The sequence below is a fragment of the Zalophus californianus genome, chromosome 4, assembly GCF_009762305.2.
Source record: "Zalophus californianus isolate mZalCal1 chromosome 4, mZalCal1.pri.v2, whole genome shotgun sequence".
Lineage (NCBI taxonomy): Eukaryota > Metazoa > Chordata > Mammalia > Carnivora > Otariidae > Zalophus > Zalophus californianus.
This window is the reverse complement of record NC_045598.1, coordinates 153,690,101-153,716,373: the sequence shown is the minus strand read 5'-3', so window position 1 is coordinate 153,716,373 and position 26,273 is coordinate 153,690,101. Positions and strand designations below refer to the sequence as shown.

Here is a 26,273-nt window from a genome sequence, read left to right as displayed (position 1 = left end):
AAAAACCCAGAAATGAACCCACAACTGTATGTTCAACTAATCTTTGACAAAGCAGGAAAGAATACCCAATGGAAAAAAGACAGTCTATTCAATAAATGGTGTTGGGAAAACTGGACAGCAACATGCAGAAGAATGAAACTAGACCACTTTCTTATACCATACACAAAAATAAATTCAAAATGGATGAAAGACCTATATGTAAGACAAAAATCCATCAAAATCCTAGAGGAGAACACACCGGCAGCAACCTCTTTGACCCTGGCTATAGCAACTTCTTACTAGACACCTCTCTGGAGGCAAGGGGAAAAAGCAAAAATGAACTCTTGGACTTCATCAATATAAAAAGCTTCTGCACAGCAAAGGAAATAATCAACAAAACTGAAAGGCAGCCTACGGAATGGGAGAAGATATTTGCAAATGACCTATCTGAAAAAGGGGAAGTATCCAAATTCTATAAAGAACTTATCAAACTCAACACCAAAAAAAAAAAAAAAAAAAAAATCCAGTCAAGAAATAGGCAGAAGACATGAACAGACATTTCTCCAAAGAAGACAAACAAATGGTCGACAATGAAAAGATGTTCGGGTGCCTGGGTGGCTCAGATGGTTAAGCGTCTGCCTTCGGCTCAGGTCATGATCCCAGGGTCCTGGGATCGAGTCCCGCATCGGGCTCCCTGCTCCTTGGGAGCCTGCTTCTCTCTCTCTCTCCCTCTGTCTCTCATGAATAAATAAATAAAATATTTAAAAAAAAAAAAAAGAAAAGATGTTCAACATCACTTGGCATCAGGGAAATACAAATCAAAACCACAATGAGATACCTCACATGTGTCAGATTGGTTAAAATTAACAACACAGGAAACAATAGATGTTGACGACGATGAGGAAAAAGGGGAATCCTCTTCTATTGTTGGTAGGAATGCAAACTGGTGCAGCCACTCTGGAAAACAGCATGGAGGTTCCTCAAGAAGTTAAAAATAAAACTACTCTATGACCCAGCAATTGCACTACTAGGTATTTAGCAGAAATGTCTGCAGACAGCTAAAAAAGAGCAGTGGCTTTCAGTATCAGCCACAACGTGGATGCCTTCAGCCTCTGCAACTAAGGACCTCAAGGGCCCTCCGGAGAGCCAGAGACTGACTACCCCAAAGCTTTTGCAGTTGAGGACTCCCTATTATTCATTGGCAGACTCCAGCTGCCTACTCCATACGATATGGGCAAGCTTTTGCCACTGACAACTGCTGTCAGAACCACACACCCCTGGGAGAAGACGCTGCTGCACTGTCCCCTGACAGAGCAGCTATTGTGCTGCCCCGTCCCCTGACAGAGCAGCTATTGTGCTGCCCCAAGACCAGGGCTGCAATGGCACCCCTCAACCCAAGGAACACCTCAGATGCCAGAGCCATATCTGCTCCATGTACATCTACACATCCAACCCTGGCTCCATACATACTGCCACTCAAGACCGTGGTACCACAGCTGCTCCAAGTGTACCTATGTCTCAGGTATTGTTGCCAGCACCCACTGCAGGCTAGTCAGCACCTAGGACCCCAAAACCAGCATTTTTCCTCACAAACCTGTGCTCAAGACCTCAAGACAATTGCCAGAAAAAAAATATAAAAGAATTGTTCTAAGGAAGTTCAGTGAACTACAAAAGAAGACAGACAACTCAATGAAATCAGGGAAACAAAAGGTGATCAAAATGAGTTCAAGAGAAAGAAATCATAAAAAAAGAACTCAACAAATTCTGGAGTTGAAAACTTAAATTTAAAAATCCGATACAGAATTTGACTTGATACATCAGACTTGATCAAGCAGAAGAATGTGAACTCAAAAACAAATCATTTGAAACTGTCCAATTCAGGAGAGAAAAACTAAAAGAATTTAGAACAGTAAAGAAAACTATGTGAATTACAAGATACCATAAAGCAAAACAATATTTACATTAGTGAAGTGCCAGAAGAAGAGAAGGAAAAGGGGCAGAAAGCTTAAAGAAATAACAGCAAAATCTTCCCAAATTTAAGAATATGGACTTCCAAGAACATGAAGCTCCTAGGTCTCCATACAGATTCAACCTGAAAAGGACTTCAAATAAGACATACAATAAAACTGTCAAAAAATAAAGACAAAGAGAAAATTTTGAAAGCAGCTAAAGAAAAGTAATTAATCTTATACACACAGAAAAAAACAATAAGGCTATCAGATGATTTCTCAGCCAGAAGAGAGCGGGATGATATATTCAAAGTGCTGCATGTATCTTATTTGGGAGAACTGCCAAACAAAAATACTTTACCAGGCAAGGCTATCCTTCAGAAATGAAAGAAAGGTCAAGATTTGCCCAGAAAAAAAACAAAAAATTGTTTTTAATTAAAAAAAAAAAACAAAAACCCAAAGGAGTTCATTACTCAGCCTGCATTATAAGAAATGTTAAAAGGAATTCTTCAAGATGAAATGAAAGATTAAATAGGTAACTTACTAAATAGGTAAGTATATAGTTAAATCCAGAATACTTTAATACTCTAATGGTGGTGTGTACAAATCACTTTACTCTGAAGTTTAAAAGACAAAATTATTGGGGCACCTGGGTGGCTCAGTCAGTTAAGCATCCAATTCTTGGTTTCAGCTCAGATCATGATCATGGGATAGATGCAGGGCTCTGTGCTCAGTGCACAGTCTGCTTCAGATTCTCTCTCCCTCTCCCTCCTGCTCTCACTCTCTCTCTCTTTCAAATAAAATCAATAAAATTTTTTTAAAAAGACAAAAGTATTAAAAATATAGCTACAGCAATTTGTTAATGGATACACAATATAAAAAAATGTCAACTGTGACATCAAAAACAAAATATGGGGGAGCAGTAATGAAAGAGTAACATTTTTGGATGTGATAGAAGTTAAGCTGTTACCCACTTAAAACAGATTATAACTAAGATGTTTTATATAAGCTTCATGATCACACAAAACAAAAACATATAGTATATACACAAAGATAAAGAGAAAGGAAGCATGGGGCACCTGGGTGGCTCAGTGAGTTAAGCGTCTCACTCTTGATTTCAGCTCATGTCATGATCTCAGGGTTATGGGATTGAGCCCCGTGTTGGGCCCCTCACTCAGTGGGAAGTCTGCTGGAGATTTTCTCTCCCTTTCCCTCGCCTCTCCCACGCACGCATGCACTCTCAATAATCTTTAACAAATGGGAGAGAAAGGAATCAAGGCATGCCACTACAGAAAATCATCAAAGCTCAAAGAAAAAGGGAGTGAGAGAGAAATAAGGGACAAAGGAAATGCAAAACAACCATATAACAATAGATGGCAATAATAAGTCCATACCTATCCCTAATTACTTTAAAGGTCAATCAAATAAATTCTCCAGTCAAAAGAAATGGAGTGACTAAATGGATGAAAAAGGAAAAAGAAAAAAAAAAAGGCCCAACTACATGCTGCCTGGAAGAGAGTCACTTCAGCTTTAAAGACACACAGAGGCTCAAAATGAAGGGATAGAAAAAGATATTCCATGCAAGTGGAAACCAAAACACAACAAGGGTAGCTATAATTATAATTAGACAAAATAAACTTTAACTCAAAAGCTATAACAAAAGACACTGATAAAGAAGTCAATTCATCAAGAGAATATAATCACTGTACATATACATGCACCCAATATTAAAACACCTACATATATCAGCAGTCTGAAGATAGAATTATACAGCAACACGATACTAGTAGGAAACTTCAATACCTCACTTTCAACAATGGATAGTTTAGAGAGAAAAATCAATAAGGAAATACTGAACTTGAACTATACTTTTACCAAATGGAACTTACAGATATACACAGAACATTTTACCCAACAACAGAATACACATTCTTCTGCACAAATGGAACATCTTTCAGGATAGAACATATTGTTAGATCACGAAACAAGTCTAAACAAATTTAAGAGGACTGAAATAACACCAAGTACCTTTTCTAACCACAATGAAGCTAGATATCAAGAACATGAGGAAAAGTTAAAAATTCGCAAATACATGAAAATTACACAGCACACTCCTGAACAATGGGTCAAAACAAGACCTCAAAAATGAAATCAAAAAATATCCTGAGACAGGGGCGCCTGGGTGGTTCAGTCAGTTAAGCCTCCGCCTCTGGCTCAGGTCATGATCCCAGGGTCCTGGAATGGAGCCCCACATCGGGTTCCCTGCTCAGCGGAGAGTCTGCTTCTCCCTCTCCCTCTGCAGCTCCCCCTGCTTGCACTCTCTTGCTCTCTCTCTCTCTCTAATAAATAAATAAAATCTTTAAATATATATATATCTTGAGACAAACAAAAATGCAAACACAACATACCAAAACTTATGAATGCAGCTACAGCAATTCTAAGAAGGTAGTTTACAGCAATAAGTAGCTATTTAAGAAAAAAGAAAGATCTCAAATAAGTAACCCAATATTACACTTCAAGGAACAAGGAAAAGAACAAACTAAGCCCAAAGACAGCAGAAGGAAAGAAATAACAATGATCAGAGCAAAAATAAGTAAAATAAAAACTAGAAAGACAACAGAAAAAGATCAACAAAGTAGGCTGGTTTTTAAAAAGATAAAATTGACAAGCCTTTAGCTAGAAGACCAATAAAATCAGAAATTTAAGAGGAGACTTTACAACAGATACCACAGAAACATAAAGGATCTTAAGAGACTACTATGAAAAATTATACACCAACAAACTGGGTAACCTAGAAGAAGTGAATAGCTAGAAACATAACCTAGAATCATAAAGAAATAAAAAAACTTGAACAGATCCATAACTAGTAAGGATGTCAAATCAGTAATCTAAAGCCTCCCAATCTCAGAGGGAAAGATGGCAGTAGAGGAGGAGGACCCAAGGCTCACCTCATTGCACAAATACAACTAGGGAACTAACAAATCATCCTAAATACCCCAAAAATCCATCTGAACCCTGGCAGAACAAACTCCACAACTAAAGGCCCAGAAGGGGCCACACTGAAGAAGTAGGAAGTGCAGATCTAGGGCTTGCAAGAGAAATGGAGGATGGCCACTGCTGCAGTGGGGAATGAGCCATAGTTGGGGAGAAGGGTGAGAGACAAACGAGCACACAAGGGAGCACAGGAGGAAAATGAATCCCCATAGCAATTGACTTAGAAAGCAACAGGGCCCAAATTTCTTGAGGTCTTGCCACAGCAAGGCTTAAAGCCTACAGTTTTAAAGGTCAGTAGGCTTGGCTCTGGGAGAGCTCGCAGGACATCAAGGCTGCTCTTGGAGAAAGCAGGGCAAACAGCCCATGGACATACAGAAAGGAAACAGCCATCTGAAGAGCACATAGAGCACACAGCGGGAAGGTTAGCTGCTCATCTTGGAGCATGTCCCAGTGAAACAGTGTTCCCGGAGACACCCGTCCAGGAACACAGGGACCCACAGACACCATTTCCCTCCAGGGCGGTTCAGCTTGAACACAGGACCACCTCCAGAAATAAATTCAGCTCCAACACTCACTACCTGACTTGTTTACACGAAGCCCCGCCCAGGACACTCCTGTGCAACTGCTCTTCCCAGTCACCGTTTCCTCAGTTACCAGCATGGTGGGCCCCGTTCCCCAAAACATTGTCCCAAACACCTGCCAACACAGTCTCCTGCTCCAGGAGTTTTGCAAATCCTCAGCTCCAGCAGCAGAGGAAACAGGTCTCATTTCAGAAGCAGACCAGAGCAGACCTAGTTAAAACGCATCACATTCAGGCCAGGGACCAAAGAGTGCCCACAACAGGCACAGAGAGCCCCTGAAGACTGGCCTGAAAGAAAGCAGCCAGGACAAAACAGCAGAGCACATACAGCACACATTAGAGACATTCCAGGAAGCACCACACCCTGGGGAACAGAGGACACTACACAACAGGGCAATACAAAACTTCTTCATAAGGTCATTACCCTCAAGAACAAAAAATGTCAGGACGCCTCGGTGGCTCAGTCAGTTAAGTGTCTGCCTTTGGCTCAGGTCATGATCCCAGGGGCCTGGGATTGAGCCCCGCATTGGGGGGTCCTTGCTCAGCGGGGAGCCTGCTTCTCCCTCTCCCTCTGCCTGCCGCTCCCCCTGCTTTGTGCTCTCTCTGACAAATAAATAAAACCTAAAAAAAAAAAAAAAAAAAGGAAATGTACCTGCCTTTCCTAACACACAGAAACAGGCACAAAGACTTAGACAAAATGAGAAGCGTGAAGAATTCATCCCAAATCAAAAAACCAAAACAAGAACACAACTGGAGATTAAGCAAAACAGATAAAAGTAACATGCCTGATGGAGTATTGAAAGCAATGATCATAAGGATACTCACTGGACTTAAGAGTGGGGGACATTAGTGAGACCATTAAAACAGAGATAAGGAATAACAACAAAGACAAAGGGTACAAGAAACAAAATGAGAAACACTTGGAATGAACAGCAGTCCAGAAGCAAAGAAATGAATTAATGACCAAAAGATAATAATGGAAAGTAATCAAGCTGAGAAGAGAGAAAAAAATAATTATGTAAAATGAGAAAAGACTCAGGGAACTCAGTGACACCATGAAACGTGAAAACATTCCTATTATAAGAGTCCCAGAAGAAGAGAAACAAAAGGGGGCAGAGAATTTATTTGAAGAAATAATACCTGAATACTTCCCTTATCTCAGGAAGCAGAGGTACAGATCAAAGAGGCACAGAACATACTGAACAAAAAAAAAAAAAAAAAAAAAAAAATCAACAAAGTCAACCAAGACATATTGTAGTTAAGATGGCAAAATATAGTGAAAAAGAAATATTAAAAGGATCAAGACAAGGGGCACCTGACTGGCTCAGTCAGTAGAGCATGCAGCTCTTGATCTTGGAGTCATCATGAGTTCAAGGCCCACACTAGGCCTAGAGCAGATTTCAAAAATAAAAAAACAAACTCAAAAGAGTAACAATAAAACACTTATTAAAACAAAAAACAGCAAGACAAAAGACAATTACATACAAAGGAAACCCCATAACACTATCTGCAGATTTTTCAGGAAAAACTTTCCACACCAGAAAGGAATGGCAAGATACATTCAAAGTGCTGAATGGGAAAATCCTAGAGGCAAAAAACACTATATTCAGCAAGGTTATTATTCAGAAAAGAAGAAGAAATGAAGACTTCTCAGACAAAAACTAAAAGGAGTACATGACAACTAAACAGCCCTATAAGAAATATTAAAGGGGACTCTGAGTGGAAAGGCCAAAACTGAGAGTATGAAGGTAGAAAACACAAAAGCAATAAAAAGGAATATTTCTGGGGAAAAAAAAGTCAAACTCACAAAATAAAAGGATGTAAAATATGACACCATAAACCTAAAACATGGGGAGGAATAAAGAATGGGTTCAAACTTAAACACCCACTAACTTAATGTAGACTGCTATATGCAGATGATATTATATATAAATCTAACGGTAACCACAAATCAAAAACAACTAATATACAAAGAATAAAGAGAAAGAAATCCAAATATATCACTAAAGAAAACTAGCAAACCATGAAAGAGAAAGACAAGAAAGGATCAGGGAAAATCTTCAGAAATAGTCATAAAACAAGTAATAAAATGGCAATACATATCAATAATTACTTTGACTGTAAACGGAATAAACACTCCAATCAAAAAACACAGGGTGACAGAATGGACAAAAAAAAAAAAAAAAAAAAGACTCATCTATATGCTGCCTACAAGAGATTCACTTCAGACCTAAACACACCTGCAGATTGAAAGTGAAGAGATGGAGAAACATTTATCATGCAAATGCATGTCAAAAGAAATCCAGAGTATGGGAAGCCTGAGTGGCTCAGTCAGCTGGGTGTCCAACTCTCGATTTCAGCTCAGGTCATGATCTCAGGGTCATGGGATCAAGCTCTGCACTGGGCCCCTCACTCAGCGGGAAGTCTGCTGGAGATATTCTCTCTCCTTCTCTTCCTCCTCCGCCTCCCCACTATGTGTGCTCTCACTCTTTTTCTCTCTCTCTAAAGTGAATAAATATTAAAAAAAAAAGAAAGAAAGAAAGAAACCCAGAATAGCAGTACTTGTACCAGACAAAATAGACTTTAAAACAAAGAATGTCAGGATGCCTACGTGGCTCAGTCAGTTAAGCTTCTGCCTTCAGCTCAGGTCATGATCCCAGGGTCTTGGGATCGAGTCCTGCATCAAGCTCCTTGCTTGGCGAGGAGCCAGTTTCTCCCTCCACCCACTCCCAGCCTTGTTCTCTCTGACAAATAAATAAAATTTTACAAAAAATAAATAAAACAAAGACTGTAACAAGAGACAAAGGACACTAGATAACAATAAAAGGGACAATCCAACAAGATCTAACAATTCTAAATATTTATTCACTCAATACAGAAGCACATATATACCTAAAACAGTTAATAACAAAGGAACTGATCAATAAAAATACAATAACAGTAGGGAACTTTAACACCCACTTACATCAATGGACAGATCATCTAAACAGAAAAAAAAATCAACAAGGAAACAATGGCTTTGAATGACAACTGGACCAGATAGATTTAACAGGCAGACTGAGAACATTCCATCCTGAAACAGAATACACATTCTTTTCAAGTGCACATGGAACATTCTCCAGGAGAGATCACATATTAGGCCACAAAACAAGCCTCAACAAATTCAAACAGATCAAAGTCATACCAGGCATCTTTTCTGACCAACCTAGAAGAAATGGGTAAATGCCTAAAAACATATAAACTTACCAAAATACTAAAACTAAAACAGGAAGAAATAGGAAATCTGAACAGACTGATAACCAGCAAAGAAACTGAATCAGTAATCAAAAATGTCCCAAAAAGTCCAGGATCATATAGCTTCACAGGCGAATTATACCATTTAAAGAAGAGTTAATACTAATTCTCAAACCACTCCAAAAAAAATAGAAAAGAAAGGAAAACTTCCAAATTCATTCTGAGGCCAGCATTACCCTGATACCAAACCAGATAAAGACACCACAAAAAAAAAAAAAAAAAAAAAAAAAACTACAGGCCAATATCTCTGATGAACGCAGATGCAAAAATCCTCAACAAAATACTAGTGAACCAAATCCAACAATACATTAGAAAAATGTTTTAAAAATCATTCAACACGATCAAGTGGGATTTATTTCTGGGATGCAAGGGTGGTTCAACATTCACAAATCGACATGATACATCACATCAATAATAGAAAGGATAAGAACCATATGATCCTTTCAATAGATGCAGAAAATGCATTTGACAAAGTACAACATCCACTGATGACAGAAACCTTCAATAAAGTAGGTTTAAAGGGAACATACCTCAACATAATAAAGTCCATATATGAAAAACCAACAGCAAGTATCATCCACAATGCGGAAAAACTGAGAGCCTTTCCCCTAAGATCAGGAAGAAGACAAGGATGTCCACACTCAACACTGTTATTTAACATAGTACTGGAAGTCCTAGTCTCAGTAATCAGACAACAGTAAGAAATAAAAGCAACCAAATCAGCAAGGAAGAAGTCAAACTTTCACTATTTGCAGATGACATTACACTATATATATAGAAAACCCAAAAGACTCCACCAAAAAAATTGCTAGCACTGATACATGAATCCAGTAAAGCCACAGGATACAAAATCAATGTACAGAAATCTGTTGCATCTCTGTATACCAATAATGAACCAGCAGAAAGAGAAATCAAGGAATCCATCCATTTACAATTGCACCAAAAACAATAAGATACCTAGGAATAAACCTAAACAAGGAGGTAAATGATCTGTACTCTGAAAACTACAGAACACTTAGGAAAGAAATTGAAAATGACACAAAGAAATGGAAAGACATCCCACCCTAGTGGATTGGAAGAACAAATAGTTAAATTCTCTATACAACTTAAAGCAATCTACACATTTAATACAATCCCTATCAAAATACCACCAGCATTTTTCACAGTGCTAAAACAATCCTAAAATTTGTATGGAACCACAAAGGACCCCAAATAGCCAAAGCAATCTTGAAAAGAAAAGCGAAGCTGGAGGCATCATAATTCCAGACTTCAAGTTATATTACAAAGCTGTAGTGATCGAAACAGTATGCTACTGGCATAAAAACACACACATAGATCAATGGAACAGAACAGAAAACCTAGAAATGAACCCACAATTATATGGTCAATTAATCAACAAAGCAGGAAAGAAACTGGACCAATTTCTTACACCATACACAAAAATAAATTCAAAACAGATTAAAGACCTAAATGTGAGACAGGAAACCATAAAAGTCCTTGAAGAAAGCACAAGCTGTAGTTTCTCAGACATCAATCATGCAACTTTTCTCTAGGTGGACCTCCTGAGGCAATGGAAACAAAAGCAAAAATATTGGGACTTCATCAGAATAAAAAGTTTCTGCACAGTGAAGGAAACAATCAACAAAACTAAAAGGCAGCCTACAAAATGAGAGAAGATATTCACAAATGACATATCTAACATAACCCTGATAAGAGGGTTAGTATCCAAAATCTATAGAGAATTTATCAAACTCAACACTCAAAAAATAATCCAATTAAAAATGGGCAGAAGACATGAATAGACATTTTTCCAAAGACATACAGATGGCCAACAGATACATGAAAAGATGCTCAACATCACTCATCAGGGAAAAAAGCAAATCCAAATTATAGAGGGATATCACCTCACACCTGTCAAAATAGCTAAAATCACAACACAAGAAACAGACGTCAGAGATGTGGAGAAAGGGGAACCCTCTTGCACTGTTGGTGGGAATGCAAACCACTGCAGCCACTGTGGAAGTCAGTATAGTAGTTCCTCAAAAAGTTAAAAATAGAACTACCCTATGATCCAGCAAATGGACTACTAGGTATTTACCCAAAGAATAAAAAAACATTAATTCAAAAGGATACATGCACCCCAGTGTTTATAGCGGCATTATCTACAATCCCCAAATTACTGAAACAGCCCAAGTATCCAGATTGATGAATTGATGAAGAAGATGTGGTATATACCTACACAATGGAATATTATTCAGCCATAAAAAAAGACTGAAATCTTGCCATTTGCAACAACATGTATGGAGCTAAGTGAAATAAGTCGGAGAAAGACAAATACCATATGATTTTACTCATATGTGGAATTTAAGAAACAAAACAATAAGCAAAGGGTGGGGGAAAGAGCAATAAACCAAGAAATCAACTATTAACTATAGAGAACAAACTCCTGGTTACCAGAGGGGAGGTGGGTAGAGGAATGGGTGAAATAGATGATGGGGACTAATGAGTGCACTTGTCATGATGAGCACCAGGTAATTAAAATAAAATCTTAAACTCCCAACGAAGCCCAAGAAAGATACTTCACTGGTGAATTATACCAAATATATACAGAAGAATTAATGCCAATCCTTCTCAAACTTCCAAAAAATTGAGTAGATGGAATACTTCCAAACTCTTTATGAGTCCAACATTATTCTGATACCAAACCCAGACAAGGACACTATAGGACAATTACTGGCCAATATCCCTGATGAATATATATGTAATAATTCCCAATAAGGTATTAGCAAATTGAATTCAACAGCACATTAAAAAAAAAATCATAAAGCATGATCAAGTGGATTTAACCCTGGGATGCCAGGACGGTTCAAAATATGCAAATAAATAAATGTAATACATCACATTAACAAATGAAAGATAAAAATATCTCATTAGATATGTCAGAAAAAGCATCTGACAATATTCAACATCCTTTCATGATAAAAGCTCTCAACAAATTAGGTATACAAGGAATGTACTTCTTAACATAATAAAATAAAAAAGAAGGGATGTACTTCAACATAATAAAAGCCATATATGACACCATGACAGCTAACATCATACTCAATGGTGAAAAGCTGAAAGCTTTTCCTATAAGAATAGAAACAGGACAAAGATGCCCACTCCCACCACTTTTACTCAGTGTAATTCTGGAAATCCTAGCCAGAGCAACTAGGAAAGAAATAAAAGGCATCCAAATCAGAAAGTGAGCATTAAAATTATGTTTGCAGATAACATTATCTTACATATAGAAAACTCTAAAGAATCCTACAAAACAACAGGACTAATAGATTCAATACAAAGTAAATATACAAAAATCAGTGTTTCTATATGCTATTAATGAGCTATCAGAGAAAATTAAAAAGCATTCTTGTTTACAACAGCATCAAAAAACAAAATACTGTATCTAAAGTGATCTACAGATTCACTGCTAACCCTATCAAAATTCCAATGGCATTTTTTCGCATATATAGGAAAAACAATTCCAAAATTCATATGGAACCACAAAAAAAATCTCAAATAGCCAAAGCAATCTTGAGAAAGAAGAACAAAGCTGGAGGCATCACACTTCCTGATTTCAAATATATTACAAAGCTACAGTAATCAAAATAGTATGGTACTGGCATAAAAACAGACACATATCAATGAAACAGAATTAAGAGCCCAGAAATAAACCCATACATATACAGTCAACTAATCCTTGACAAAGGCACCAAGAACACACAATGCAGAAAGGACAGGCTCTTCAATAAATCATGCTGGGAAAATTGGATCTCCAGGCACAAAACAATAAATGAAAATGGACTCGATCTTACACCACTCATACAAATTAACTCAGAAGGGATAAGAGTTAAACATAAGACCTGAAACTGTACAACTACTAAAAGAAAACATAATGGAAAGGTTCCTTGACATCAGTCATAGCGATGATTTTTGGATACAACACCAAAAGCACAGGCAACAAAAACCAAAAAAAAAAAAAAAAGAAAAAAGAAAAAAAAGTGGGACTACATCATATTAAAAAGCTTCTGCACAGCCAAGGAAACTCTCAACAAAATGAAAAGTCAATCTATGGTATGGGAGAATATATGTGCAAATCATGTATCTCATAACGGGTTAATATCTAAAATATAAAAAATGAACTTGTACAATATCAAAAAACAATCCAATTAAAAATGAGCAAAGGAACTGAATAAACATTTTTCTAAAAAAGTTACACAAATGGCCAAAAGATACCTGAAAAGGTGCTGAACAACAATAACTATCAGAAAAATACAAATCAAAACCACAATGAACTATCACTCCAAGCCTCTTAGGATGGCTATCATCAAATAGACAAGAAACAACAAATACTGAAAATAGGGAACCTTTGTACAACATTGGTGGTAATGTAAACTGGCATTGTCATGGAAAACTGGAAAACTGTACAGAGGTTCCTCAAAAATTCAAAAATAGAACTACCACATTATCCACTTCTGGCAATCCCACTTCTGGGTATATATGGAAAGAAAATAATATTATTTCAAAGAGACATCTGTACTCTCATGTTCACGGCAGCATTACTCACAAAAGCCATGAATGGAAATAACCTAAGGGTCCAACAATGGGGGAGTGGATATGCGTGCGCACATTACTCAGCTGTGAAAAATAAAGAAATCCTGGGGTGCCTGGGTGGCTCAGTCGTTAAGCGGCTGCCTTCGGCTCAGGTCATGATCCCAGGATCCTGGGATCGCGCCCCGCATCCGGCTCCCTGCTCGGCGGGAAGCCTGCTTCTCCCTCTCCCACTCCCCCTGCTTGTGTTCCCTCTCTCCTGTCAAATAAATAAATAAAATCTTTAAAAAAAAAAAAAATAAAGAAATCCTGCCATTTGTAACAACACAGATAAACCTAAAGGGCATTGTGGGAAATGAAATAAGCCAGGCAAATACTATGTGGAATCTTAAAAAAAAAAAAAAAAAAAAAAAAAACTGTCAAACTTATAGAAACAGTAGAATAATAATGTTTGACAGGTCCTGGGTGAAATGGGCAATATCAAAGGGTACAATTTTCAGTTATTAGCTGAACAAGATCTAAGATTCTAATGTACAACTTGGTGACTACAGTTAATGATACTATATTGTATACTTGAAATTTGCTAAGAGTAGATCTTAAGTATTCTCATCAAAAAAAAATTAAAAAGGTTAAAAAAAGAAAACAGTTGACTGTGAGGTAAAGGAAGTATTAACTTGATGGTGTGAATTCTTTCACAATATACTTATATCACCACATTGTACACTTTAATGTATTTTAATTTATCAATTACATCTCCATAAAATGGGACTAAAAGTGAAAACCACCACCAATAACCAAAATATATAAATACATAAAGGATTCCACCCAGAGTGAAACTCGAAAGTATCTCTTTCTCTACCACATCTCAAAACAGACTTAGAATATAATCTCAGGTATTAGTTTTAGAAGATTCAAGATATACAGAAGAGAACAGGAATCACCTTAATGCTTGCTGCACCTGACTAAACTGAACACCTCACTTACTGAAGAATTTGGTATACCTCTAATTAAGTGCAAGTAAATTCAGGATCAGATTCACGTATTTAAAATTTCTTCAGCAAAACACAATTTTATGTGTATCTTAAAAGAAATGGTGATTTGGCTGGCTTATTCTTCTTTCAACTAAGAATGTGAAGGGACATTTACTACTACTACTACTATCCCTCCTCCACATATTACTTGGTTTTGAATTATACAGTTTCTCCACTCTTTCATGTGGCCTGCCACCAGGGCAGATAACGTAGGAGTCACTGTCAGGGACTTCTGGATTCTCCTCTACTGAATCCTCCATGCACCTTCTTTACACAAAAGGTCAATGCCCCACTCCCCAGTCTTATTTCACCATTCCAGTTACAACACGAGAAACAAGATATAGCCAAAGCCTGGAAATTATTTAGCTACATACTCCACTTAAAAAATTCTTTACTAGGGGCGCCTGGGTGGCTCAGTCGTTAAGCGTCTGCCTTCGGCTCAGGTCATGGTCCCAGGGTCCTGGGATCGAGCCCCACATCGGGCTCCCTGCCCAGCAGGAGTCTGCTTCTCCCTCTCCCACTCCCCCTACTTGTGTTCCTGCTCTCTCTTGCTGTCAAATAAATAAAACCTTTTAAAAAAAAATTCTTTACTAGATCAAAATGATATGAAGTTATTATAATTCATCTTATTAACAATTATGTAGCTTTTCTGAACTGTTACACAAGAAGATGTACCAGAGGATTCATCTTCACAATATAAAAGGGGTTCCCTTGTGAGAGGTAAAGACACTACCCATAATTTATAGGGAACTTTCTCACTTTTTTATAGAAGGAAGCTACAGAGAGAATCTAGACTACATTATCTGCTATTATCATAACCACCATCATTAACCTGCAGCAGTGCAAGTGAGGAAATCAATAATAATGCAATAAATTCCACAGCCTAAGTCAGCATTTCTGAACCCTGTTAAATTTCTGAAAAAGTAGTTGTCTTAGTCCATGTGGGCTGCTATAAAAAATACCACAGACTGGATAACTTGGTAGCTTATAACAGCAACAGAAATTTTTTTCTCACAGGCTGGAGGCTGGGAAGTCCAAGATCAAGGTGCCAACATGGTCTGGTTTGAGGGCCCTCTTCCCAGTTCACAGCCGGTACCTTTTCACTGTGTCCTCACATGGCAAAAGAGACAGGCATCTCTCTGGAGCCTCTTTTATAAGGCACTAATCCCATTTATGAGGGCTCATGACTTAAGCATCTCCCAAAGATCCTACCTCCTAATACCATCATCTTTGGGGAGAATTTCAATATATGAATTTTGGCAGGAGTAGGGGGTGGGGGAGGACGACACATTCAAATGACTACTAACGCCGTAGTTATTCAAATTAATCCCACCTCATTTAAGAGAATTAAAGTTTTTTAAAAAGTCCATATAAATATTGTTAATAGCCTTACCAAAACTTCCTCCAGCATAGTGCTCAAGCTTCAAGGACAAGATAGGACACTTCCCTCTTCAAGACCACCTAAACAAATAATGGCTTTCTACAGCACCAAAAAACATGCAAGGAGAAAGGACAGCAAGATTGTCCTGTAACTCCAAGCACTAACCAGGGATTAAAAGTACATACATACATTAACCAAAAGCTGTTTGTTTATCCCCAGTTTTTACTGATAATTTTAAAGTTTTGGTTTAGGTACAAAAGATTTTCGGGTTTTTTTTATGAACAGTGAGTATTCTATAAATAGCCTTGCAAACAGTCACATTTAACAAGTGAAAAGATTTCATAGGGTTTTTTGGGGGGGGAGGGGTTGTTTTTGTTGTTTTTTAAACTTTCCAGGCGATACAAAGGCCCGAATAAATAGTTCTTTAAAAACAAATTTACTACTACTCTAGGTTGAAGAAGTTTTGCAAGACTTATTAATACAATGAGCAAAGAAAGCATATACAACCATAGAATAAGAACTATGTATCAAGTCTTGCCCTATTTTACAGATGAGGCCCATAAAGGTTGAAAAGCAAGAATATGCAAAAGGAGAGGAGCATACAGTTAAATGTAAGTTACTGAGCTATGTGCTGGATCCACATGTATTTATTAGAGTGAACTATTTAAATAAGTCAGACCTGGACCAGTGATGATGTCATGAATCAAATTCTGTAACTGAAGTCAAAAAAACAAAAAGGAACCAAAAAACAAAAACAAACAAACAAAAAACCTCACAAGTAAAATCTGAAGGATCTAAAGGTGGGTATGATGGCAGACAGGTCTCCCACAGTAAACAGCTAACAGTTAAATATTTTCTGAGTGAAATATCAATGTATTAAAAATAATTCAGTGTGAACATCAAGGTGGCCTTTATTTGACCCAACAACTTGGGTCACCTTCTCATCGAAAAAAAGCTCCATAAAACTAATTACAGAGGCGCCTGGGTGGGTTGGTTGGTTGAGCTACATACTCTTGGTTTCAGCTCAGGTCATGATCTCAGGGTGGAAAAATGGAGATCCACACTCAGCAGGGAGTCTGCTTGAGATTTCTCCCTCTCCCTTTTCCCCCCAGAGCTCATGCACATGAACTCGCTAAAATAAATGTCTTTAAAAAAAAAACAAAAAAACAAAAAAAAACTAGTTACAGAGACATGCTAAGGCCGTATATTTTAATTATCACTAGAGTCACCCTCAATCATCATAAATCTAAGTCTCCTTAGAAGATTATATAAATACCTTGGCAATGGTGTTCAGTGCACTGAAGAGCAGGAAATCAACAATGTTAGTAGAATTAAACTGAACTTTACAAACCAGACTTGCCTTCTTACCAAGGCATTTAGCATTATATTTTTGTAATAACCTTTTCTGAATTAGACCTCAAATTTCTAACTTTTTAAGTTGTATTTATTACTGTCAAATATCAACAGTAGTTATTTTTAACAGATTCATATCTTTAACGCTAAACAATCTCTTCCTTTAACCAACCATCCACACTAATTTATGAAATAAGTATTTTCTTCATGTTGATTCTACAATGTAATAATCTGAAATAATTTTAATTAAATATGGGCTTATTCAGTTTTACTAGTACATGTGTGACTTTTTAACTTAATTTCCTACTACACTAATCAAAGCTTAAAATAGGAAAATAAACTGTTTAAAAATGTGTTTCATCTATAATGTCTGACTGAAAAATTAATTCCAATCACTAACCTAAGTATTACTCTCCAGGGATGGACACTGCTGAATAATTTGTCCAAATGTCAACTGCAATTTTCAAAAATCTTTTCTACCTCAAAATTTTAAACATCTGCAAAAAATACTTGTTTTTAGAGTAGTTTACATTCATGACACTTGACCTTTTGCTGTACACACCACAAAATTCAAGTCTCAAATACCATGCAAGCAGGAAACCTGATCATTCCTGCAGTAGCCATCTGCATGGTCCAATATCAAATATTTGTTCTAGGTTGCACTAAGTCATGTGTTACAAATCTTTTTCTGCAGCCTCTATAATTAGTTGTAATTTGCCTCTTTTAAAATGTGTTTCTTATGGGACATCTGGCCTTGAAACTTCCACCTTCCCATTGAAAAAATACTTAGTGTCTGGATTTTTTTTTTTTCCTCTTTTAATATGGAGCACTCCATGGGTGGTATAACCAAGTCCAGACTTTTAAAAAAAAAATTAAATTCCAGGAACAGATGATGATTAAGACCATTTAAGTATTACCTAAAATAAATGTAAAATAAAACTCGTAATATAACTATCTCACAGACTTCTAAATCTATCTCCCATGTATTTTATGTTTACAAAATAAATTCTCATGGAAATATAGCATTGGTCTACTTACTTCCAGAAACTACATCAGTTAAATTAGATAATATAGGCTTAGATTCAAAGATTTCATAAAAGGAAAAAAAAGATAAGCCCAGTGGGTTGACATGACAATGTATCTTCTTAAAAAAGGAAATTATTTTAACATCATAAATAATCTTAATTTCACCGATTGAAGTTATATTTAGGACATGCTAAAATTGCCTTAACGTTTAATAAGTTATTAAATTGTTAAATTTAAATTATTAATACTCATCAACTCATTTGGTTCTAGAAAGCATTTTTTAAACTACAAGTTAAATATGGGCTAAGGAAAACATAATAAAAATGAAAGAGACTACTTTTCTATAAGATGAAAATGGAAAAATTTATGATATACTGCTCTCAGACCTATTTGCTTCCTAGATTAATTTTTGCTAGAAACTCCTTTAAAAAAAAAATCAGTATTACAACTTTACAAAAAAGAAAAAAAACACTAAAGAGAAATGTAAGATGGTCAGAGAAAAGGTTAAGTCGAAAAAAAAAAAAAATCAGCTTCTGATACCAAAACTTCAAAAACACAATGAAATTTGATAGGTTTCTTAAACTCCACATAAGAGTGAAATCGTATGCTATTTGTCTTTCTCTGACTTATTTTGCTTAGCATAATAATCTCTAGCTCTATCCATGTCATTGCAAATGGCAAGATTTCATTCTTTTTTTATGGCTGAGTAATATTCCATTGTGTATATATACACCACAGCTTCTTTATCCATTCAAACCAGCAAGAGGAAAAAAGAAGGCAAGCCAAGAAACAAATTAACTATAGAGAACAAACTGATGGTTACCAGAGGGGAGGTGGGTGTGGGGATGGGTGAAGGAGGTGATGGGGATTACGGAGGGCACTTGTGATGAGTACCAGGTTTAGAAGTGTTAAATTACTATGCCCCACACCTGAGATTACTGTAACACCATATGTTAACTCGAATTAAAATAAAACCTTAAAATTTGATATGAAGGTAAATTCAATATATTTTCATTTCAAAAAACAAGAAATTTTCATCTCATTTAAAAGTGTCATGTAAATATAAAAAAATCACATAGGTCTTTTGCAAAAATTCAAAAACCTTCACCTGAAAATTGGGACACAATCAGGTCCTACTTCTACTAGACACAGATAATAAGTCATCTACATGATCGCTATGATGGCTATGATTAAGTAAAATTAGTATAAAAATAACCATTAGAACATTTCATCCAAATATAAGAATACCCTTTTGCAATTATGGTACTTTCATAGGCATTTGAGAAACAGTAAGTGTATGTAAACTTTGTGTAAAAGGTTACATATCCCAAAAGTTAAAGAAATAACATCAATAACATTAAAATAGGTTAATATAAACTAGGTTCAGTAACTTCTTACCTGTATTCCATCTTTAAGTTTCAAAATGCATTCCATTGTATTGATGGTAATTACCACTGGTTCTGAACCCAATTTTGTCCATGGTACATGGATCCTCAATTCATGAATATGTCCACTTAAAAAAGTGAATGGTAATTTCAATTCCTTAAAACAAAATATTAAAAGTAAGTGCTTAATTTTTCCATAACATCCAAATTACTTTCTGAAAAGAGAAATGAAATTTCTAAAACAAAAATATTTTAAGAAATACTGTTTCTCAAAAAGTAGCAAATAACTTGTTAAACTATAGGTAATGATACACCACAAAAACTTATTGTACAAGTTACTTTTAATAAGCTAGTCAACCTGCCTAGGCCTCCATTTCTTCTGTTGAATGAATATAATATAAAATATGTGGTACATAACAAAAGTTCATATATGATAGTGGTTGTAATAATCATAGTAGACAGCAGCACTGAGATAACTGAATGGCATATTGTTTAAAATCTCCATTCAAAACATGTATTTAAAATGTGTTTTAAAATAACAGAACAGGATTATAACGCAAGTTAAAAGGCTATGGGGGAGAGCAGAGTTAAGAGATAGGAGAGTGACCCAACAAAATAAAAATTTACCAACCTTGAAAAATAAAAAAAGTATTGAGCTTTACCTAATTAAAGGCTGTACCTGGATACTATCTGGTCGTAAAATTTAAATGTTTTCTGACTGATTTCCATTATTAGAAAGAAAGAAATGAAAACATAAATATCACCATAGTTCACTTTATATTGGTAACTTGTTTCACTGACAAAATTTTTGTTACAAATCAACAAAGGAAAAAATTGCATGTAGATTATACTTCACATTTTAAGTTATCTATTTGTGAAAGTTAATATACATTAAACTTATTCATTGAACAACTGCCCACCTACTTAGGTTAGCAACATAGCAATATAGCTAAATACAGGCAATATGGCAAACCACTGGACAACTTGTTTAATGTATGTGTCTCAGTTTATCTGTAAATTCTGGATAACAATAGTATCATTGAGGATTAAATGAATTTATATAAAGTGCTTAGAATATTATCTTCCTCTAAGAACAATTGTTATAAAAATGCTTACTACGCTTAGAAATGTGTGGGCCTCATGTATGTCTTCACAAGTTTTTCTCCTGCAAGGGCAGAATACTTAAAATCTATTTCTACTATATTATTCTAATGGAGTGTCACATTTTAAATATTTGCCATTAGTAATTTGAAAGATTAATTTGAAGTATAAATCAATTGGCACAGATTATATTTTCATTATTGTCTATAACAAAAACAATGTTTACTGAGCACTTACTATGTACCAGGGACTTTACCTGCACAGAACTATTTAATCCTTACAAGAGCCCCAAAAGGTAAATACTATTATTCTACCCAATTTACAAATGAAAAATCTGAGGCATGGAAAGGTCAAGTCATTCCCCAAAATGACACATCTTAGAAAACCAGGACTCCAAACTGGAAAATATCATGCCAGAACCCTTGCTCTTCACATAGCTATATTGCATCTATACTTCCATTATGAGCATTTAATACCTTTCCATTGGTTATACATCTATTTGGACAATGAGCCCATGATATTGCCATCTCTACCACTTCCTGACTTGTGTAACAAAGAAACATTTGTGAAATGCCTACCGAAGTTGCAATTTATGGGTACAAATTGGATTTTCGCAGGAAGAAGTTAAAAGCATATGAATCAAACTCATGACCTCGGTATTGTCAGAATGCTTCTAATCAACTTTACTACTACCTAAACAATAACCCAAGAGGCAGCATTCTATATTTGAATATGGAATTTTGAACCATATCACCCATATTGAAATTGACTTGAAGTTCAACACTTATTAATCATCTGACTATAAGATCATTTCCATTTCCTCAGAGTTGTAAAAAACGGAAATACATTTATGCCTTGTAAAAGAAAAAACACAAATGTTGTTATAGTAGACAGACCATCCGGAATGTAACTATAAAAGCAATTTTCATTCTTTTTACTTCAAGATACACTGTACAACTTTAAAATACTTTATTCACTTATAACTCTTCAGAAATACATTGTGAAAAATGCATTCTTAATACCAGAATATCTATGACTGTACAAAGAATATTAGTAACAAACAATAAGAAGGGGGTTAAATAGTTCTCAAAAACCTAATTCTAGGTAGGCTATAACAAAATATTCTAACAGAAAACAGGCATACTTTAAAACTAAATTTAACAAGTAACAAAAGCAAACATAGACAAACCTAAAAACCTTCATGCAGCAAAGAAAACATTCAAGAGAGTGAAAAGGCAACCTATGTAATGGGAAAAAATATTCGCAAACCATTTATCTGATAAGGGGTTAATATCTAAAATAAACAAAAAGTAATCCAATTTAAAAGTGGATAAATCACCGAATAGACATTTCTCAAAAGAATACAAATTGCCAGCAAGTATATGAGAAGATGTTTAACATCACTAATCAAGGAAATGCAAATCAAAACCACAATGACCACAATGCTAATGGAACGGCCACTATTACACAAAAAGTAACAAGTGCTGGCAGCTTTGTGGAGAAACTGGAACCCTTGTGTGCTGCTGGTGAAAATATAAAATGATGCAGCCACTAAAGAAAGCATTATGGAAGTTCCTCAAAAAATTAATAGAATCACCACATAAGGGACGCCTGAATGGCTCAGATGGTTAAAGGTCTGCCTTTGGCTCAGGTCACGATCCCAGGGTCCCGGGGATCGAGTCCTTACTCAGCAGGGAGCCTGCTTCTCCCCGCCTGTGCTTGTGCATGCACGCGCACGCGCTCTCTCTCTCTGACAAATAACATCTTTAAAAAAAAAAAAAAATCACCATATGAAATCAGTTCTGAGTTATACCAAAAAGAACTGAAAACAGGATCTCAAAAAGATATTTGCACAACCATGTTCACTGCAGCATTATTCACAATAGTCAAGAGGTGGAAGCAGCCTAAATGTCCATTGAAAGAAATGTATAAAGAAGATGTGGTATACACAATCAAATATATCCAGTCTTCTAAAAAGAGGAAATTCTGTCTTGTGCTACAACATGAATAAACATGTTAAAGACATGATGCTAAGTGCAATAAACCAGTCACAAAAAGACAAACAGTGTATGATTCTACGTATAAAAGGTATCTAAAGTAGTCAAATTCTTAGAAACAAAGTAAAATGGTGGTTGCCAGGCACTGGTGGTGGTAGGAGAAGGAAAAAGGAAGTTGTTGTTAAATGGTTATAGAGTTTTAATTTTTGAAAGATGAAGAAGTTCTACAGATCTATTCAATAACAATGTGCATATAGTTAACACTAGTGTATCCTTCAAAATGGTAAATTTTAAGTTATATGTTATGTTATATGCTTTTTACTACAAAATAAAAATGAATACAGGACAGGACTTTACAAATTCTGAGTTAGGAAGTTGGCAAATCCTCTTTCCAAAAAGCAATGACAAAACTAGACAAAGTTGTCAAAAATGACAGAAAAAATCAGAGGCAAAAGGGAAGTCTAACCTCAGGTCACAATACTTGTTGGTACAAGCAACAAAACAGCAGACTGGCCAGAAAATTAACAGAGAGATCAAGAGAACAAAACAGCCAAAGATGACCTTGCTATGATTTCACATATCCCTGATAGACTGGAAAGCTATATGCATTTGCCAGGTTGTGCTTACTTAGAGGAGAGGGAACTAACAATCTACTCATTCATGGTTAACCAAGAGACCGTGTAAACCCAGTAAGTTAAAAAAAAGGGGGGGGGATAACCAGATTTATAAACTCCCTGAATTGTGAGCATTATCTAATATATGTGTAGAAGTGGAAGAAAGTGTATGGAAAGAGTGGAAGACTTACTGGTTCAATGGTTTAAACAGCCTCTAGCCAATCAATGGCTGATGACTAAGTTATAGTGACCCAGGGTAATCCCTAGAAAGCCAGAGCTGAATACACAAAGAAGGGGTGGGGGGGGGCAGGGGGAGAGCACAAACATTAGAGACCACACACTATAGGGGAAACACCACAAATGTGGTTCAGGCAAGTCACTAAAATAAATAAACCAACATCAACAACAACCATCCCCTGGATAGAGGAAATCAGAATTCAGAGTTGCTACAACTTACTATAAAATGGGTTCAAAAATGAAGGCAAAATAAAGGAACACCCAAATAAAGACTCAAGGTAATTCACTGTTAACTGAATACTAAAAGTTCATCAGACTGAAAGGAAGGAACACCAGACGGTAACTCAAATTCACAAAAAAGCACCAATGAATGTAATTATATAATCATTAAAGGACAATATAAATGTATTTTTTCTCCTGATTTAAAAGGCCATTACCTAAAACATAATTATCAAATTGTACTGTTGGACACAAAGATGCAATACATATGACAATGGCACAAAGAAGGGGGAAGTAATGGAGCTATAATGGAGAAAGTTTCTGTATTTTAATGTAACAAATTTAGCATTAATCTGAAATAGACTATAAAAAATTGGATGTATATTGTAAGCCTTTGAGCAACCACTAAGAACAAAAGGAATTAAAATGAAACATTAAAAAATATCTACTTAATGTAAAAAAGTAGTAAAGGATTATGAGAAAAACAAAAAAGAACACAAGAAACACTGACAATAGAAAATGGTAGATAGAAATCCAACCATATGATTAAAAACATTAAATGTGGAGGGATTAAATACTCCAGTCAAAAGGCAAAGATTGGGGGCGCCTGGGTGGCATCAGCCTTCGGCTCAGGTCATGATCCCAGGGTTCTGGAATCAAGCCCCGCAATGGCTCCCTGATCAGCAGAGAGCCTGCTTCTCCCTCTCCCTGCTGCTTCCCTTGCTTGTGCTATTTAAGATAAATAAAATCTTTAAAAAAAAAAAAAAGGCAAAGATTGTCAGACTGGATTTTATTTATTTATTTTTAGAGTGGGGATAAGGAGAGAGGGAGAGAGAAAATCTCAAGCAGGCTCCACACCCAACACGGAGCCCAAAGCAGGGCTCGATTCCACAGCACTGAGATCATGATCTGAGCCAAATCAAGAATAGGATGCTTAACTGACTGAGCCACCAGGTACCCCAAGGTGGGATTTTAAAAATGATCAAACTATATGTTCTCCTCAAGAGATTTAGATTCAAAAAGAAATAGATTGAAAATAAATCTTAAAAATTTTTAAAAGATAATTTTTTTCTGGGTGCCTGGGTGGCTCAGTTGGTTGGGTGACTGCCTTCGGCTCAGGTCATGATCCTGGAGTCCCGGAATCGAGTCCCGCATCGGGCTCCCTGCTCAGAGGGGAGTCTGTTTCTCCCTCTGACCCTCTTCCCTCTCGTGCTCTCTCTCATTCTCTCTCTCTCAAATAAATCAAATCTTAAAAAAAAAAACCTATTAAAAGATTTTTTTTTCTATAGATATAGAGAATAGATTGGTGGTTGCCAGGGGCATGGGGTGGAGGGTGGGCAAAATGGGTGAAAGGGGTCAAAAGGTACAAACTTCCAGTTGTAAAATAAGTCATGGGGATGTAATGATACTGAACTGCATATATGAATGTTGCAAAGAGAGTAAATCTTGTAAATTCTCATTACCAAAAAAAATACTTGTTAACTATGCAGGGTAGCAGATGTTAACTAGACTTATTGTGATAACTGATCTTTCTGCAATATATAAAAATATCAAATTATGTAGTTCACCTAATATTATACTTTTATGTCAATTATATGTCAATTAAAAAGCAGTAAATGAGACTCCAAGGAAGTCATGTGACCCTGTGTCTCACCTAGAATACCTGAAATACAACATTTTCTTGCTATTTAAATGGTACAGATTCTCTTTTAGGCATATAAGTAATTTTCATTTCTATGATATTAATTTCCAGCAGTGTTTCCTTCCTCCTGTTTTGTTTTTTTCTGTTTTTGTTTTTGAGAGGGAGGCAGGGGGAGGGGGCGAGGGAGAGAGAGAATCTTATGCAGGCTCCACACCCAGTGTAGAGCCTGACACAGGGCTCAATCTCATGACCCTGAGATCATGACCTGAGCTGAAATCAAGAGTCAGACATTTAACCGACTGAGCCACTCAGGTGCCCCATTCCTGTTTTTCATATGACTGTTTTCCAAAATGAATAGTTTATCCCAGTCATGGGATAAAATTATAATGAATGGGGGCACCTGGGTGGCTCAGTCATTAAGCGTCTGCCTTCAGCTCAGGTCATGATCCCAGGATCCTGGGACTGGGCCCCACATCGGGCTCCCTGCTCAGCAGGAACCCTGCTTCTCCCTCTCCCACTCCCCCTGCTTATGTTCCTTCTCTCGCTGTGTCTCTGTCAAATAAGTATTAAAAAAATTACAATGAACAAGATGAAATTTGAAAAGAGGTAAAGCTCAGTAACATGCCAGTAAAACTTTCAAAGAGATGGTACTAGGCATGAATAAACAACACAAAGCAAACGTTTAAGACAATTAGTATACTGAGAAAAAAATATACACGTATAATGCAAACAGCAACCACAGAACTGGAGTACACTATTAAGAAAATAGACTTTAAGGAAAAAAATATTAAAGATAAGACACTTTATAACAATAGAAGGGTTAATGCAAGAAAATATAAAAACGTATGTGAGCATAGCAACAGAACCCCAAAATACATAAACACTGACAAAAGTAAAAAGA

General features: G+C 36.2%; 1 protein-coding gene across 6 annotated transcripts in view; it reads right to left on the bottom strand.

The window, feature by feature from the left end:
* The window catches only part of VPS13B (vacuolar protein sorting 13 homolog B), a 752,513-nt gene that overhangs the window by 716,311 nt on the left and 9,929 nt on the right, over positions 1 to 26,273 (bottom strand). For all 6 annotated transcript variants that reach the window (XM_027594446.2, XM_027594522.2, XM_027594594.1 and 3 more), the window contains exon 3: positions 19,576 to 19,719. In XM_027594446.2, the coding sequence (XP_027450247.2) occupies positions 19,576 to 19,719 (144 nt within the window). The remainder of the gene's footprint in view (positions 1 to 19,575; positions 19,720 to 26,273) is intronic.